This window comes from Oncorhynchus mykiss, chromosome 26 (genome assembly GCF_013265735.2).
Source record: "Oncorhynchus mykiss isolate Arlee chromosome 26, USDA_OmykA_1.1, whole genome shotgun sequence".
NCBI lineage: Eukaryota > Metazoa > Chordata > Actinopteri > Salmoniformes > Salmonidae > Oncorhynchus > Oncorhynchus mykiss.
The window spans coordinates 50,397,693-50,412,705 of record NC_048590.1 but is presented as its reverse complement, the minus strand read 5'-3'; the positions used below and the strand labels follow the sequence as shown (position 1 = coordinate 50,412,705).

At 44.5% G+C, this 15,013-nt stretch overlaps 1 protein-coding gene across 1 annotated transcript in view; it reads left to right on the top strand.

Annotated features, from left to right (window-relative positions):
• The window catches only part of LOC110506217 (transient receptor potential cation channel subfamily M member 5), a 47,919-nt gene that overhangs the window by 10,056 nt on the left and 22,850 nt on the right, over positions 1-15,013 (top strand). The window contains exons 4-16 of the mRNA XM_036963635.1: positions 237-417; positions 633-799; positions 989-1,166; positions 1,564-1,628; positions 1,971-2,156; positions 2,259-2,358; positions 2,659-2,777; positions 3,055-3,405; positions 4,020-4,169; positions 9,941-10,064; positions 10,591-10,736; positions 12,808-12,920; positions 13,412-13,513. Coding sequence (XP_036819530.1) covers positions 237-417; positions 633-799; positions 989-1,166; positions 1,564-1,628; positions 1,971-2,156; positions 2,259-2,358; positions 2,659-2,777; positions 3,055-3,405; positions 4,020-4,169; positions 9,941-10,064; positions 10,591-10,736; positions 12,808-12,920; positions 13,412-13,513 — 1,982 coding nt within the window. The remainder of the gene's footprint in view (positions 1-236; positions 418-632; positions 800-988; positions 1,167-1,563; positions 1,629-1,970; positions 2,157-2,258; positions 2,359-2,658; positions 2,778-3,054; positions 3,406-4,019; positions 4,170-9,940; positions 10,065-10,590; positions 10,737-12,807; positions 12,921-13,411; positions 13,514-15,013) is intronic.

Genomic DNA, 15,013 nt, shown 5'->3' with positions numbered 1-15,013 from the left:
CATTTTAGTGCAGGACTGTGTTCCATTTCAGCACTAACATGGCCTGAATTATCAAAACAATGCAGATTGATAATTAATGCATATCACTCATTCATTTCAGCTCAAGTTATCCATGTTTCTCATCATTTTACAAAACTATTTCAAGTCAAGAAGGAGATTAAAGAAATATGAAAGAGGACATGTTCCTTGACCATGTACATCTCTCAGTAAATACCACACTGTGCTTCTCTGTCCAGTTTGTGAGGGTTCACAGCTCCACGGATCCAGTGTTAATCTACCAGATGCTGACAGAGCAGTGGGGACTAGCCCCTCCACACCTGGTGGTGGCTCTGGTGGGGGGAGACGAGCTGGCTCAGATGAAACCCTGGCTCAGGGACACCGTGAGGAAAGGACTGGTCAAGGCTGCTCAGAGCACAGGTGGGACACGCGCACACACGCAAACACACACACACACACACACACACACACACACACACACACACACACACACACACACACACACACACACACATTCACTTTTGTTTTTACTAAGATAACCGTGGGCAGCATTAAATCAGCCAATGGGCCACATTGAGTTCCTTGCTCGAAAGTGAGCATGTTGGACAAAGTGAGATGATGTCTCTACCTCACAGGTGCCTGGATCCTGACCAACGGGCTTCGCTTCGGCATCACCAAGCACCTGGGCCAGGCTGTCCGTGACCACTCTCTGGCCAGCACCTCCTCTAAGGTCAAGGTGGTGGCCATCGGCATCGCTCCCTGGAACATGATCCACAACAGAGACGCTCTGCTTGCTGCTAAGGTCTCCATACACATCCATGCAGAAGATCACATGAGTTCAGAGTAGATGTTGATTACATTTAACATGTGATTAGCCGAGACAACGAGGTCCCAGTAAAACGTCTATATGTGTGTCTGTGTGTGAGTTGCTGAGTTGTTGTTACGCGCTCCTCTGAAATCTGTTCTCTGACCGACGTGTGTCCTCCTGCAGCCAGACCAGCCTGCCGTGGTGGAGCCCCAGGACCTGTCCCATGGGGCGGTGTACTCCCTGGACTGCAACCACTCCCACTTTGTCCTGGTTGAGGAGGACCCTCAGCGCCCCGGGGCCACCAGCGAAATGAGGGTCAAGCTGCTCAAGCATATCTCCCTGCAGCGCACCGGTTATGGAGGTGAACCTACTTCAACTTAAACATACTTACTCTTTTTAAACCTTTATTTAACTAGACAGGTCAGTTAAGAACAAATTCTTATTTACAATGACGGCCTACCAGGGAGCAGTGGGTTAACTGCCTTGTTCAGGGGCAGAACGGGGCAGACAGTTTTTACCTTGTCAGCTCGGGGATTAGATCCAGCAACCTTTCGGTTACTGGCCCAACGCTCCAACCACTAGGCTGCCTGTCCCCCCCCCCCCCCCCCCCAACTTATTTGAAGGTTGTTAATGTTTTACTGTGCGTCATATTCGACACAGCACACTTGTATTTTTTCAGGACGAATGGTTCTTTTTGACTTTAATGAGTGGTTTTAAGGAACAACCAGGGCCCTTGTTGATATTCTGCATCGCTACAGGTGCAGGCAGCTTTGAGATCCCAGTGCTGTGTCTCCTGGTGCACGGAGAACCTCGGATCCTACAGGTTTGTCACATTTTTGGAAAATATTAGTTTCCCGTTAATTCAACTTTTCAGTATAATGTGTTATTATATTACTTGTCATAAGCATGTATGAACGTGTATAGATTTCATATGACGAGGCCTATTATATATTATGTTGCCATAGCAACATTTCAATTGATCCAAAGTGTCTATTTAGTCAGAATCATTTGGAGACAGTAATAAAAACATTCAAAATCTTACAGTGAATTACCAGCACATCACAATGCGTTATACTGTAGCTGTGTAGTTTCTATATTTCTGTGTGTGCTGTGTGTGCTGTGTGTTCTGTTTGGGTAAGCAGTCTTCCTCTGTCTCTGTGTACAGAGGATGTATAAGGGCATAGGGAACGCCATGCCCTGGCTGATACTGGCAGGGTCGGGGGGCGTGGCCCACATCCTGGTCACGCTGATGAACCGGGGCTGCTGGGACATGGACAGCGTGCAGGAGCTCCTGCTAGACACCTTTCCCAGCGTGCACCACAGCACTGACATCACTAACTGGACCAAGCTGGTAAGGAGCAGAGAGAGAGAGCAGAGAGAGAGAGCAGAGAGAGAGAGAGCAGAGAGAGAGAGCAGAGTGAGGTTGAATGACTGACTTCCTCCTGATCTTTAGATCCAGAAGATACTGGACAACGGCCACCTCCTGACAGTTCATGACCCCGAGCAGGAGAGCTCTGAGCTGGACACAGTCATCCTCAAAGCTTTGGTCAAAGGTACTGGATGGAATGCTTCTACTGCGGCTGACAGCACTTACATCAATCCTAAAAAGGGCTTGTATAGAAGCAGATGAAAGATATCCATCAAAAGATCAATACATTTTCAATTATGCTCCATATAAAAAGGTTTGAGGAGTTACTGGAAGCCATCCGTCAACATAGAAAATAAATACGCTCATTCTGTTTTTGATGGATATCAGCTTTCTTTCTGAACGGGGGTTAACCCATAACCTTTGACCCCTAACATCTAACCTTTGACCCCTAACATCTAACCTTTGCCCTGTGTGTGGCATGCAGCCTGTAAGAGCCAGAGTCAGGAAGCTCAGGACTTCCTGGATGAGCTGAAGTTGGCGGTGGCCTGGAACCGGGTGGACATCGCTAAGAGCCACATCTTCAATGGGGACGTGGAGTGGACGGTGAGAATGAAAGACAGCATGAGATGTCCCTCCTTCATTCATTCTCTCTCTCCTATTGGTCCTGAACGTTGTACTGCTAGTGCTGATTATTGTTTATGTAATATATTTGCTGCCACATCAAGGATCATTAAAAAACGTATCTTACCTTAGTATAATAACGGAATGTAAAACGCCTATATGCAGCATAAATATTGCTTAGTAAAACAGAATATTGGAATTGTATTGGTAGTTTACTACAAAGTTAGTAATATATAGCATTTTCTACTGACGTTCGCAGGCAGGTGACCTGGAGGAGGTGATGATGGACGCGCTGGTCAATGACAAGCCCGACTTTGTGCGTCTATTTGTGGACAACGGCGTGTGTCTGGGCGAGTTCCTGACCTACGGCCGCCTGCAGGAGCTCTACTGCTCTGTGTCAGAGAAGAGCCTCCTTCATCTCCTCCTCCTGAAGAAGCACCAGGAGAAACAGCTCCTACTGAAGGCTACACGGACCCCTGGACCCCCTCACGACCACCACAAGGCCGAGTCCGGGGACCGGAAGGCCCGCTTCACCCTGCATGAGGTGTCCAAAGTGCTGAAAGACTTCCTGCACGACTCGTGTAAAGGCTTCTATCAGAAGCTGCCCACGGTGGGTACTGGGTAGGCTCTTCCTGAGGTAACGCGGAGTGAGTTTATCACATCATGAATCACAGATAGTTCCTCATGGACCACAGATAGTTCCTCATGAATCACAGATAGTTCCTCATGGACCACAGATAGTTCCTCATGGATTACAGATAGTTCCTCATGGATGACAGATAGTTCCTCATGGACCACAGATAGTTCCTCATGAATCACAGATAGTTCCTCATGGATTACAGATAGTTCCTCATGGATGACAGATAGTTCCTCACGAATCACAGATAGTTCCTCATGAATCACAGATAGTTCCTCATGGATCACAGATAGTTCCTCATGGATCACAGATAGTTCCTCATGGATCACAGATAGTTCCCCATGAATCACAGATAGTTCCTCATGAATCACAGAAAGTTCCTCATGGATCACAGCTGAACACAGAATTGTGGCTGGAGAAAGGAAAACCTCACAGATTCCAAGGCTTTTCTGAAGAACAGATTGAAACCATGTCAAGATGTCCAGCAGAGACACGTTTTTCTCTGCATTTCTATGTGTCTGTCAGAGTTCACTCTTCTTCATCCTTAAGTGTGTGTGTCTCACTGTGTGTGTGTGTGTTGTCTCCAGGAGAAGACAGGCAAGAAGGCAGGCCGTCTCATTACCAACCAGAAGAGCCTTGCTGAGTTGGAGGAGCGCTGTGAGCACCCCTGGAGGGACCTGTTCCTCTGGGCTGTTCTCCAGAACCGGCAGCAGATGGCTAACTACTTCTGGGCCATGGTCAGTCCCCTCCCTCCCAGAGAGTTAGTTCTGATCTCCAGGAGGATTATTCAAATGAAGGTCAAGCCCAGTAGTTAGTGTAGGTTTTATTGCTGGCCAGTGTCAATACAGGCAGTTTAAAAGATAATGTAGATATCATCAGTATGGTGTTGAGCAGGGTGGTGGTGAGAGGGAGTTTAGTACCAAACATACACACTTACTGCACATTAAGACATTTACAGCCAGACAAACACACACACACACTGACTCTCACTCTCACTCTCTCTCTCTCTCTCACTCTCACTCTCTCTCTCTCTCTCTTTCTCGCTCTTTATCTCTCTCTCTCTCTCTCTCTCTCTCTCTCGCTCATTATCGCTCTCTCTCTCTCTCTCCCCCCCTCTCTCTCTCTCTCTCTCTCTCTCTCTCTCTCTCTCTCTCTCAATTCAAATGACTTTATTGATATGGGAAACATGTTTACTTATCCAAAGCAAATGGAATAGACAATAAACAAAAGCAAAATAAACAAGGGAAACATTAGTGTACATTATACTCACAAAAGGGTGGTCAGTCTCTCTCTCTCTCTATTCTCTATTCTCTCTCGCTATTCTCCCTCTGTATCCCCCTTCTATCTGTCTCTCTCTCTCTCTCTCTCTCTCTCTCTATTCTCTATTCTCTCTCGCTATTCTCCCTCTGTATCCCCCTTCTATCTCTCTCTCTCTCTCTCTCTATTCTCTATTCTTTCTCGCTATTCTCCCTCTGTATCCCCCTTCTATCTATCTATCTATCTCTCTCTCTCTCTCTCTCTCTCTATTCTCTCTCGCTATTCTCCCTCTGTATCCCCCTTCTATCTATCTATCTATCTATCTATCTATCTATCTATATCTCTCTCTCTCTCTCTCTCTCTATTCCCTCTCTGTACCCCCCCCCGTCTCTCTCTCTCTCCCCCTCTCTATTCTCTATTCCCTCTCTGTACCCCCCCCCCCGTCTCTCTCTCTCTCCCCCTCTCTATTCTCTCTCTGTACCCCCCCCCCCGTCTCTCTGTCTCTCTCAATTCAATTCAAAGGGCTTTATTGATATGGGAAACATGTTTACATTGCCAAAGCAAATGGAATAGACAATAAACAAAAGGGAAATGAACAATGGAAGCATTAGTGAACATTACACTCACAAAAGGGTGGTCAGTCTCTCTCTCTATTCTCTATTCCCTCTCTGTACCCCCCCCCGCCCCCCGTCTCTCTGTCTCTCTGAACATTACACTCACAAAAGGATGGTCAGTCTCTCTCTCTCTCTCTCTCTCTCAATTTCAATACAAATCAAAGGGCTTTATTGGGATGAGAAACATACAGTTTAAATCGGAAGTTTACATACACTTAGGTTAGAGCCATTAAAACTCATTTTACAACCACTCCACAAATATCTCGTTTACAAACTATTGTTTTGGCAAGTCGGTTAGGACATCTACTGTTTTATGGCTTTAGAAGCTTCTGGTAGGCTAATTGACATCATTTGAGTCAATTGGAGGTGTACCAGTGGATGTATTTCAAGGTACAAAAGTATCTACAGTGGGGCAAAAAAGTATTTAGTCAGCCACCAATTGTGCAAGTTCTCCCACTTAAAAAGATGAGAGAGGCCTGTAATTTTCATCTTAGGTACACTTCAACTATGACAGACAAAATGAGGAAAATAAATCCAGAAAATCACATTGTAGGATTTTTTATGAATTTATTTGCAAATTATGGTGGGAAAAAAACTACTTTTTTGCCCCACTGTATATCCATAGTAAAACGAGTCCTATATCGACATAACCTGAAAGGCTGCTCAGCAAGGAAGAAGCCATTGCCCCAAAACCGCCACAAAGAAGCCAGACTACTGTTTGCAACTGCACATGGGGACAAAGATTGTACTTTTTGGAGAAATGTCCTCTGGTCTGATGAAACAAAAATAGAACTGTTTGGGCATAATGACCATCATTATGTTTGGAGGGAAAAGAGGGAGGCTTGAAAGCCGAAGAACACCATCCCAACCGTGAAGCACAGGGGTGGCAGCATCATGTTGTGGGGGTGCTTTGCTGCAGGATGGATTGGTGAACTTCACAAAATAGATGGCATCATGAGGCGGGAAAATTATGTGGATATATTGAAGCAACATCTCAAGACATCAGTCAGGAAGTTAAAGCTTGGTCGCAAATGGGTCTTCCAAATGGCCAATGACCCCAAGCATAATTCTAAAGTTGTGGCAAAATGGCTTAAGGACAACAAAGTCAATGTATTGGAGTGGCCATCACAAAGCCCTGACCTCAATCCCACAGAACATTTGTGGACAGAACTGAGAAAGCGTGTGCGAGCAAGGAGGCCTACAAACCTGACTCAGTTACACCAGCTCTGTCAGAAGGAATGGACCAAAATTGAAATTCCCAACTTACTGTGGGAAGCTTGTGAAAGGCTACCCCGAAATTAAACAATTTAAAGGCAATGCTACCAAATACTAATTGAGTGTATGTAAACTTCTGACCCACTGGGAAGGTGATGAACGAAATAAAAGCTTAAATAAATCATTCTCTCTACCATTATTCTGACATTTCACATTCTTAAAATAAAGTGGTGATCCTAACTGACCTAAGAGAGGGAATTTTTACTAGCATTAAATGTCAGGAATTGTGAAAAACTGAGTTTAAATGTATTTGGCTAAGGTGTATGTAAACTTCCAACTTTAACTGTATGTTTACATTGCCAAAGCAAGTGAAATAGATAATAAACAATAAAAAAACAGTAAACATTACACTCACAAAAGCTCTAAAGGAATAGAGACATTTCAAATGTCGTATTATGTCTATATTGTAACGGTTTTCATCCTCTTCTGACGAGGAGCATGAAGGATTGGCCCAATGCGCAGCGTGGTAAAGTGTTCATGTTATTTTATTGGAACAGAAACACTAAACAAAATAACAAAGAGAGTGAAACGAAAACGAAACAGTCCTGTCAGGTGCAGCAACACAAAACAGAAAACAACTACCCACAACCCATAGTGGGAAAACTGGCTGCCTAAGTATGGTTCTCAATCAGAGACAACGATTGACAGCTGCCTCTGATTGGGAACCATACCAGGCCAAAAGCAGAAATACAAAACATAGAACACAAAACATAGAATGCCCACCCCAACTCACCCCGCCCTGACCAAACTAAAATAGAGACATAAAAAAGGAACTAAGGTCAGGGCGTGACATATATACAGTGTTGTAACGATGTAAAAATAGTTAAAGTGCAAACAGGAAAATAAATAAACATAAATATTAAGGGAAAATAAATAAACATAAATATGGGTTGTATTTACAATGGTGTTTGTTCTTCACTGGTTGCCCTTTTCTCGTGGCAACAGGTCACAAATCTCACTGCTGTGATGGCACACTGTGGTATTTCACCCAATAGATATAGGAGTTTTTCAAATTTGGATTTGTTTTTCAAATTCTTTGTGGGTCTGTGTAATTTGAGGGAAATATGTCTCTCTAATATGGTCAGACATTTGGCAGGTTAGGAAGTGCAGCTCAGTTTGCACCTCATTTTGTTGGCAGTGTGCAAATCGCCTGTCTTCTCTTGAGAGCCATGTCTGCCTACGGCGGCCTTTCTCAATAGCAAGGCTATGCTCACTGAGTTTGTACATAGTCAAAACATTCCTTAAGTTTGGGTCAGTCACAGTGATCAGGTATTCTGCCACTGTGTACTCTCTGTTTAGGGACAAATAGATTTCTAATTTGCTCTGTTTCTTACCAATGTGTAAAGTAATTATGTTTTTGTTTTCTCATGATTTGGTTGGGTCTAATTGTGTTGCTGTCCTGGGGCTCTGTGGGGTCTGTTTGATTAGGGGACTCTTCTCCGGGTTCATCTCTCTGTAGGTGATGGCTTTGCTATGGAAGGTTTGGGAATCGCTTCCTTTTAGGTGGTTGTAGAATTGAACGTCTCTTTTCTGGATTTTGATAATTTGTGGGTATTGGCCTAATTCTGCTCTGCATGCATTATTTGGTGTTTTACGTTGTTCACAGAGGATATTCTTACAGAATTCTGCACGCAGAGTCTCAATTTGGTATTTATCCCATTTTGCAAGTTCTTGGTTGGTGAGCGGACCCCAGACCTAACAACCATAAAGGGCAATGGGTTCTATGGCTGATTAAAGTATTTTTAGCCAGATCCTAATTGATGTGTCGAATTTTATGTTCCAATTGATGGCGTAGAAGGCCCTTCTTGCCTTGTCTCTCAGATCGTTGTTACCTGTGGTGCTGATGTTTAGGCCAAGGTATGTATAGTTTTTTGTATTCTCTAGGGCAATGGTGTCTAGATGGAATTTGTATTTGTTTTCCTGGCAACTGGACCTTTTTTGGAACACCATTATTTTTTGTCTTACTGAAATTTACTGTCAGGACCAAAGTCTGACAGAATCTGTGCAGAAGATCTAGGTGCTGCTGTAGGCCCTCCTTGGTTGGGGACAGAAGCACCAGATCATCAGCAAACAGTAGACATTCGACTTCAGATTCTAGTAGGGTGAGGTTGGATGCTGCAGACTGTTCTAGTGCTCTCGCCAATTAAATTATATACATGTTGAAGAGGGTGGGGCTCAAGCTGCATACCTATCTCACCCCATGGCCTTGTGGAAAGAAATATGTGTGTTTTTTGCCAATTTTAACCTCACACTTGTTGTGTTTATACATGGATTGTATAATGTTGTATGTTTTCTCCCCAACACAGCTTTCCATCCATTTGTATAGCAGACCCTCATGCCAAATTGAGTCAAAAGCTTTTTTGAAATCAACAAATCATGAGAAGACTTTGCCTTTGTTTTGATTTGTTTATTTGTCAATTAGGGTGTGTAGGTTGACTACGTGGTCTGTCGTACGGTCATTTGTTCAAGTCTGCTGTTAATGATAATGCAGAGGATTTTCCCAAGGTTGCTGTTGACACAAATCCCACGGTAGTTATTGGGGTCAAATTTGTCTCAACTTTTGTGGATTGGGGTGATCAGTCCTTGATTCCAAATATTGTGGAAGATGTCAGAGCTGAGGATGATGTTAAAGAGTTTAAGTATAGCCAATTGGAATTTGTTGTCTCTATATTTTATAATTTCATTTAGGATATCATCAACACCACAGGCCTTTTTAGGTTGGAGGGTTTGTGTTTTGTCCTGTAGTTCATTCCATGTAATTGGAGAATCCAGTGGGTTCTGGTAGTCTTTAATAGTTGATTCTAAGATTTGTATTTGATCATGTATATGTTTTTGCTGTTTGTTCTTTATTATATATGCAAAAAGATGTGAAGTGGTTTATCCATAAATCTCAATTTCTCAGGTTTCTCCATTTCTTTCTTCGATTTTTGCATTCTTCATCAAACCATCTGTCATTGTTGTTCATTTTCTTAGGTTGTCTGTTTGAAATGTTTAGATTTGATAGGGAAGCTGAGCGGTCAAATATACTGTTTATGTTTTCTACTGCCAAGTTTACACTTTCACTATTACAGTGAAACGTTTTTTCCAGGATGTTATCTAAAAGGGATTGAATTTGTCATTGCCTAATTGTTTTGTGGTAGGTTTCCACAATACTTTCCTTCCATCTATAGCATTTCTTAATAGTATTCAGTTCCTTTAGCTCTGATTCCTCATGATTGAGTATTGCTCTGTTCAAGTATTGCTCTCTCTCTCTGTTTCTCTCTCTGTCTCTCTCTCTCTCTGTATCTCTCTCTCTCTCTCTCCTTCTCTCTCTCTCTCTCCCTCTCTCTCTCTCTCTCTCTCTCTCTCTCTCTGTGGTCCAGGGTCCTGAGGCTGTAGCAGCAGCTCTAGCTGGTTGTAAGATCCTGAAAGAGATGTCTGGCCTGGAGTCAGAGGCAGAGTCAGCACGCAGCATGAAGGAGGCCAAGTATGAGCAGTTTGCCCTAGGTGAGAGACACGAGGAGCGTGTAGGCACATGCACCACACATACATGCACACACACACACACACACACACACACACACACACACACACACACACACACACACACACACACACACACACACAGACACACACACACACACACACACACACACACACACACACACACACAGACACACACACACACACACACACACACACACAGACACACACACACACACACACACACAGACACACACACACACACACACACACTGGATATAATATGCAGCGTCACACTCTGCGATGACATAATGCTCTGGGATCACAAACCATGACTTAGTTGAAATATACCACGAAGACAAAGATGTTCCCTGAAAGTATCTATTTCCTAGGAAATTCTCCTAGGGTTAAAATGCACAGTGAGATCATCACAAGATAAGAATCTAGATACAACCAATGCCTATATAACAAACAGACAAAAGCCTAATTTGAATGGTGTGAAGTCTTGGTAAGTGTGTTGAGTCTGGTGTGTGTGTGTATGGGTTGCCAGATCTGTTTGGGGAATGCTACTCTAACAGTGAAGACAGGGCCTATGCTCTTCTGGTGAGAAGGACCCGCTGCTGGAATCAATCCACCGTCCTCAACCTGGCAACCGAGGCTGACGCCAAGTGCTTCTTCGCCCACAATGGAGTTCAGGTAGGCACACAGAGACACACTGAAACAGACATGTGGCCTCCTTACTTTTAATCTCTGTGTTCCATAAACAAATGATACATTAGATAGATTTGACTGTGTACACAGACAATATTCACAGAGTCCTCTTGGTGTGTGACTGTGTACACAGACAATATTCACAGAGTCCTCTTGGTGTGTGACTGTGTACACAGACAATATTCACAGAGTCCTCTTGGTGTGTGACTGTGTACACAGACAATATTCACAGAGTCCTCTTGGTGTGTGACTGTGTGTTGACAGGTGTGTTTTATGGGGTGATGTGCCCTCTGCTGGTTTCAGTGTTGATAGGTGTGTTTTATGGGGTGATGTGCCCTCTGCTGGTTTCAGTGTTGATAGGTGTGTTTTATGGGGTGATGTGCCCTCTGCTGGTTTCAGTGTTGATAGGTGTGTTTTATGGGGTGATGTGCCCTCTGCTGGTTTCAGTGTTGATAGGTGTGTTTTATGGGCTGATGTGCCCTCTGCTGGTTTCAGTGTTGATAGGTGTGTTTTATGGGGTGATGTGCCCTCTGCTGGTTTCAGTGTTGATAGGTGTGTTTTATGGGGTGATGTGCCCTCTGATGGTTTCAGTGTTGATAGGTGTGTTTTATGGGGTGATGTGCCCTCTGCTGGTTTCAGTATTGATAGGTGTGTTTTATGGGGTGATGTGCCCTCTGATGGTTTCAGTGTTGATAGGTTTGTTTTATGGGGTGATGTGCCCTCTGATGGTTTCAGTGTTGATAGGTGTGATTTATGGGCTGATGTGCCCTCTGCTGGTTTCAGTGTTGATAGGTGTGTTTTATGGGGTGATGTGCCCTCTGCTGGTTTCAGTGTTGATAGGTGTGTTTTATGGGGTGATGTGCCCTCTGCTGGTTTCAGTGTTGATAGGTGTGTTTTATGGGGTGATGTGCCCTCTGCTGGTTTCAGTGTTGATAGGTGTGTTTTATGGGGTGATGTGCCCTCTGATGGTTTCAGTGTTGATAGGTGTGTTTTATGGGGTGATGTGCCCTCTGCTGGTTTCAGTGTTGATAGGTGTGTTTTATGGGGTGATGTGCCCTCTGCTGGTTTCAGTGTTGATAGGTGTGTTTTATGGGGTGATGTGCCCTCTGCTGGTTTCAGTGTTGATAGGTGTGTTTTATGGGGTGATGTGCCCTCTGCTGGTTTCAGTGTTGATAGGTGTGTTTTATGGGGTGATGTGCCCTCTGATGGTTTCAGTGTTGATAGGTGTGTTTTATGGGGTGATGTGCCCTCTGCTGGTTTCAGTGTTGATAGGTGTGTTTTATGGGGTGATGTGCCCTCTGCTGGTTTCAGTGTTGATAGGTGTGTTTTATGGGGTGATGTGCCCTCTGCTGGTTTCAGTGTTGATAGGTGTGTTTTATGGGGTGATGTGCCCTCTGCTGGTTTCAGTGTTGATAGGTGGGTTTTATGGGGTGATGTGCCCTCTGCTGGTTTCTGTGTGTTCTACACTTTTACAGTAGTAAGGCCATACACATTTAATTAAATGGTTGCCCTTTAAAAGCATTTTTTTGCAGGATTATAGCAAAATAATGTCCTAAATTTTACAGTAAAACTATTCACAACATCCTCTTAGATTACGGCTGAACTACCTCACTTGAAAAAAATATATATGTTAAACATGCAATACAATTAGTATGACCTATGTAATACAATTAGTATGACCTATGTAATACAATTAGTATGACCTATGTAATACAATTAGTATGACCTATGTAATACAATTAGTATGACCTATGTAATACAATTAGTATGACCTATGTAATACAATTAGTATGACCTATGTAATACAATTAGTATGACCTATGTAATACAGTTAGTATGACCTATGTATTACAATTAGTATGACCTATGTAATACAATTAGTATGACCTATGTAATACAATTAGTATGACCTGTGTAATACAATTAGTATGACCTATGCAATACAATTAGTATGACCTGTGTAATACAATTAGTATGACCTATGCAATACAATTAGTGTGGCCTAAGATAAGGTAAGGTGTGGTAGGTTGGTAACAGTGATCATGGTTTGTCCCAGGGGTTCCTCACTAAGATCTGGTGGGGGGCGATGACTACAGACACAGCCATCTCCAAACTGGTGCTGTCTTTCTTCTGTCCCCCTCTCATCTGGACCAACCTCATCAAGTTCAGGTCACCACAGAAATCTAGCTTCATATTGTCAATGTTGTCACAGTCATTTCCACAGTACGGTAGGAACCGTAGGAACGTATGTCTGTTGTTGAAGCACAGAGTTGTGGGTACTCGTTTCAGTGTCTGCATCTACGTGCTAGAGTGCTTGGGTCAATATGTTCATGTGTATGCCACTATCACTGTGTGTGTGTGCGTGTGTGCATGTGTGCGTGTGTGTGTGTGTTTGTGTGTGTGTATGCGTCCGTGTGTGTGTGTATGCCCGTGTGTATATGCGTTCATGTGTGTCTATGCCCCTGTGTGTGTGTGTGTGTGTGTGTGTGTGTGTGTGTGTGTGTGTGTGTGTGTGTGTGTGTGTGTGTGTGTGTGTGTGTGTGTGTGTGTGTGTGTGTGTGCGTGTGTGCGTACGTGCGTGCGTACGTGCGTGCGTGTGTGTGCATCGGCCCTGTCCTCGTGTGTGTAGTCATGTTGTCTCTATGTGTGTAATGATGCAGTGATGAGGAACTAGACAGTCGTGGTGGAGGAGAGGAGCAGTATGTGGAACTAGACAGTCTGGACACAGAAAAGGCCCTGCTACTAACAGACAATGACCCTTTGTGAGTTATAAAACCATTTATTCTACTATACCTGCTGTTTATAAAGGGACATCACGTGTCGTCAACTTTGTTCTAAGGGCAGAAAGAATCTGATTGGTTTAGGGCAGAACAAATCCGATTGGTTTCTAGAAGGTCAATGGGTGGAGTTTAACAGATGCACAACCTTTGAAAACATGGCAGAGGTTTGAACTGAGAATATTTGAAATATAATGGGGATGGACAGTTATGGTAGCCTAGTGGTTAGAGCGTTGGGCCAGTAACCGAGCTGACCAGGTAAAAATCTGTCGTTCTGCCTCTGAGCAAGGCAGTTAACCCACTGTTCCCCTGAGCAAGGCAGTTAACCCACTGTTCCCCTGAGCAAGGCAGTTAACCCACTGTTCCCCTGAGCAAGGCAGTTAACCCACTGTTCCCCTGAGCAAGGCAGTTAACCCACTGTTCCCCTGAGCAAGGCAGTTAACCCACTGTTCCCCTGAGCAAGGCAGTTAACCCACTGTTCCCCTGAGCAAGGCAGTTAACCCACTGTTCCCCTGAGCAAGGCAGTTAACCCACTGTTCCCCTGAGCAAGGCAGTTAACCCACTGTTCCCCTGAGCAAGGCAGTTAACCCACTGTTCCCCTGAGCAAGGCAGTTAACCCACTGTTCCCCTGAGCAAGGCAGTTAACCCACTGTTCCCCTGAGCAAGGCAGTTAACCCACTGTTCCCCTGAGCAAGGCAGTTAACCCACTGTTCCCCTGAGCAAGGCAGTTAACCCACTGTTCCCCTGAGCAAGGCAGTTAACCCACTGTTCCCCTGAGCAAGGCAGTTAACCCACTGTTCCCCTGAGCAAGGCAGTTAACCCACTGTTCCCCTGAGCAAGGCAGTTAACCCACTGTTCCCCTGAGCAAGGCAGTTAACCCACTGTTCCCCTGAGCAAGGCAGTTAACCCACTGTTCCCCTGAGCAAGGCAGTTAACCCACTGTTCCCCTGAGCAAGGCAGTTAACCCACTGTTCCCCTGAGCAAGGCAGTTAACCCACTGTTCCCCTGAGCAAGGCAGTTAACCCACTGTTCCCCTGAGCAAGGCAGTTAACCCACTGTTCCCCTGAGCAAGGCAGTTAACCCACTGTTCCCCGGGCACCGAAGACGTGGATGTTGATTTAGGCAGCCTCCCGCACATCTCTGATTCAGAGGGGAGGGGTTAAATGCGGAAGACACATTTCAGCTGAATGCATTCAGTTGTACAACTGACTAGGTATCCCCCTTTCCCTTAATGCAGCCCTGGGGGTAGCTGTCACATGGGATGACGCCGGAGAGACGAAGCAAGTACGGGGAGTCAAACGTTTCATATGAAACGAGACAGGAACAGGAACAGGAACAGGAACAGCATCAGCAAATGAGTAACACACACAAAAACAATGAAAGCAGCATCAGGGAACAGAGCTGGGGAACTGACAAATATAGGGGAGGAAATAAACAGGTGATGAGTGAGTCCAGGTGAGTCCAATATCACTGGAGGTGGGGGGG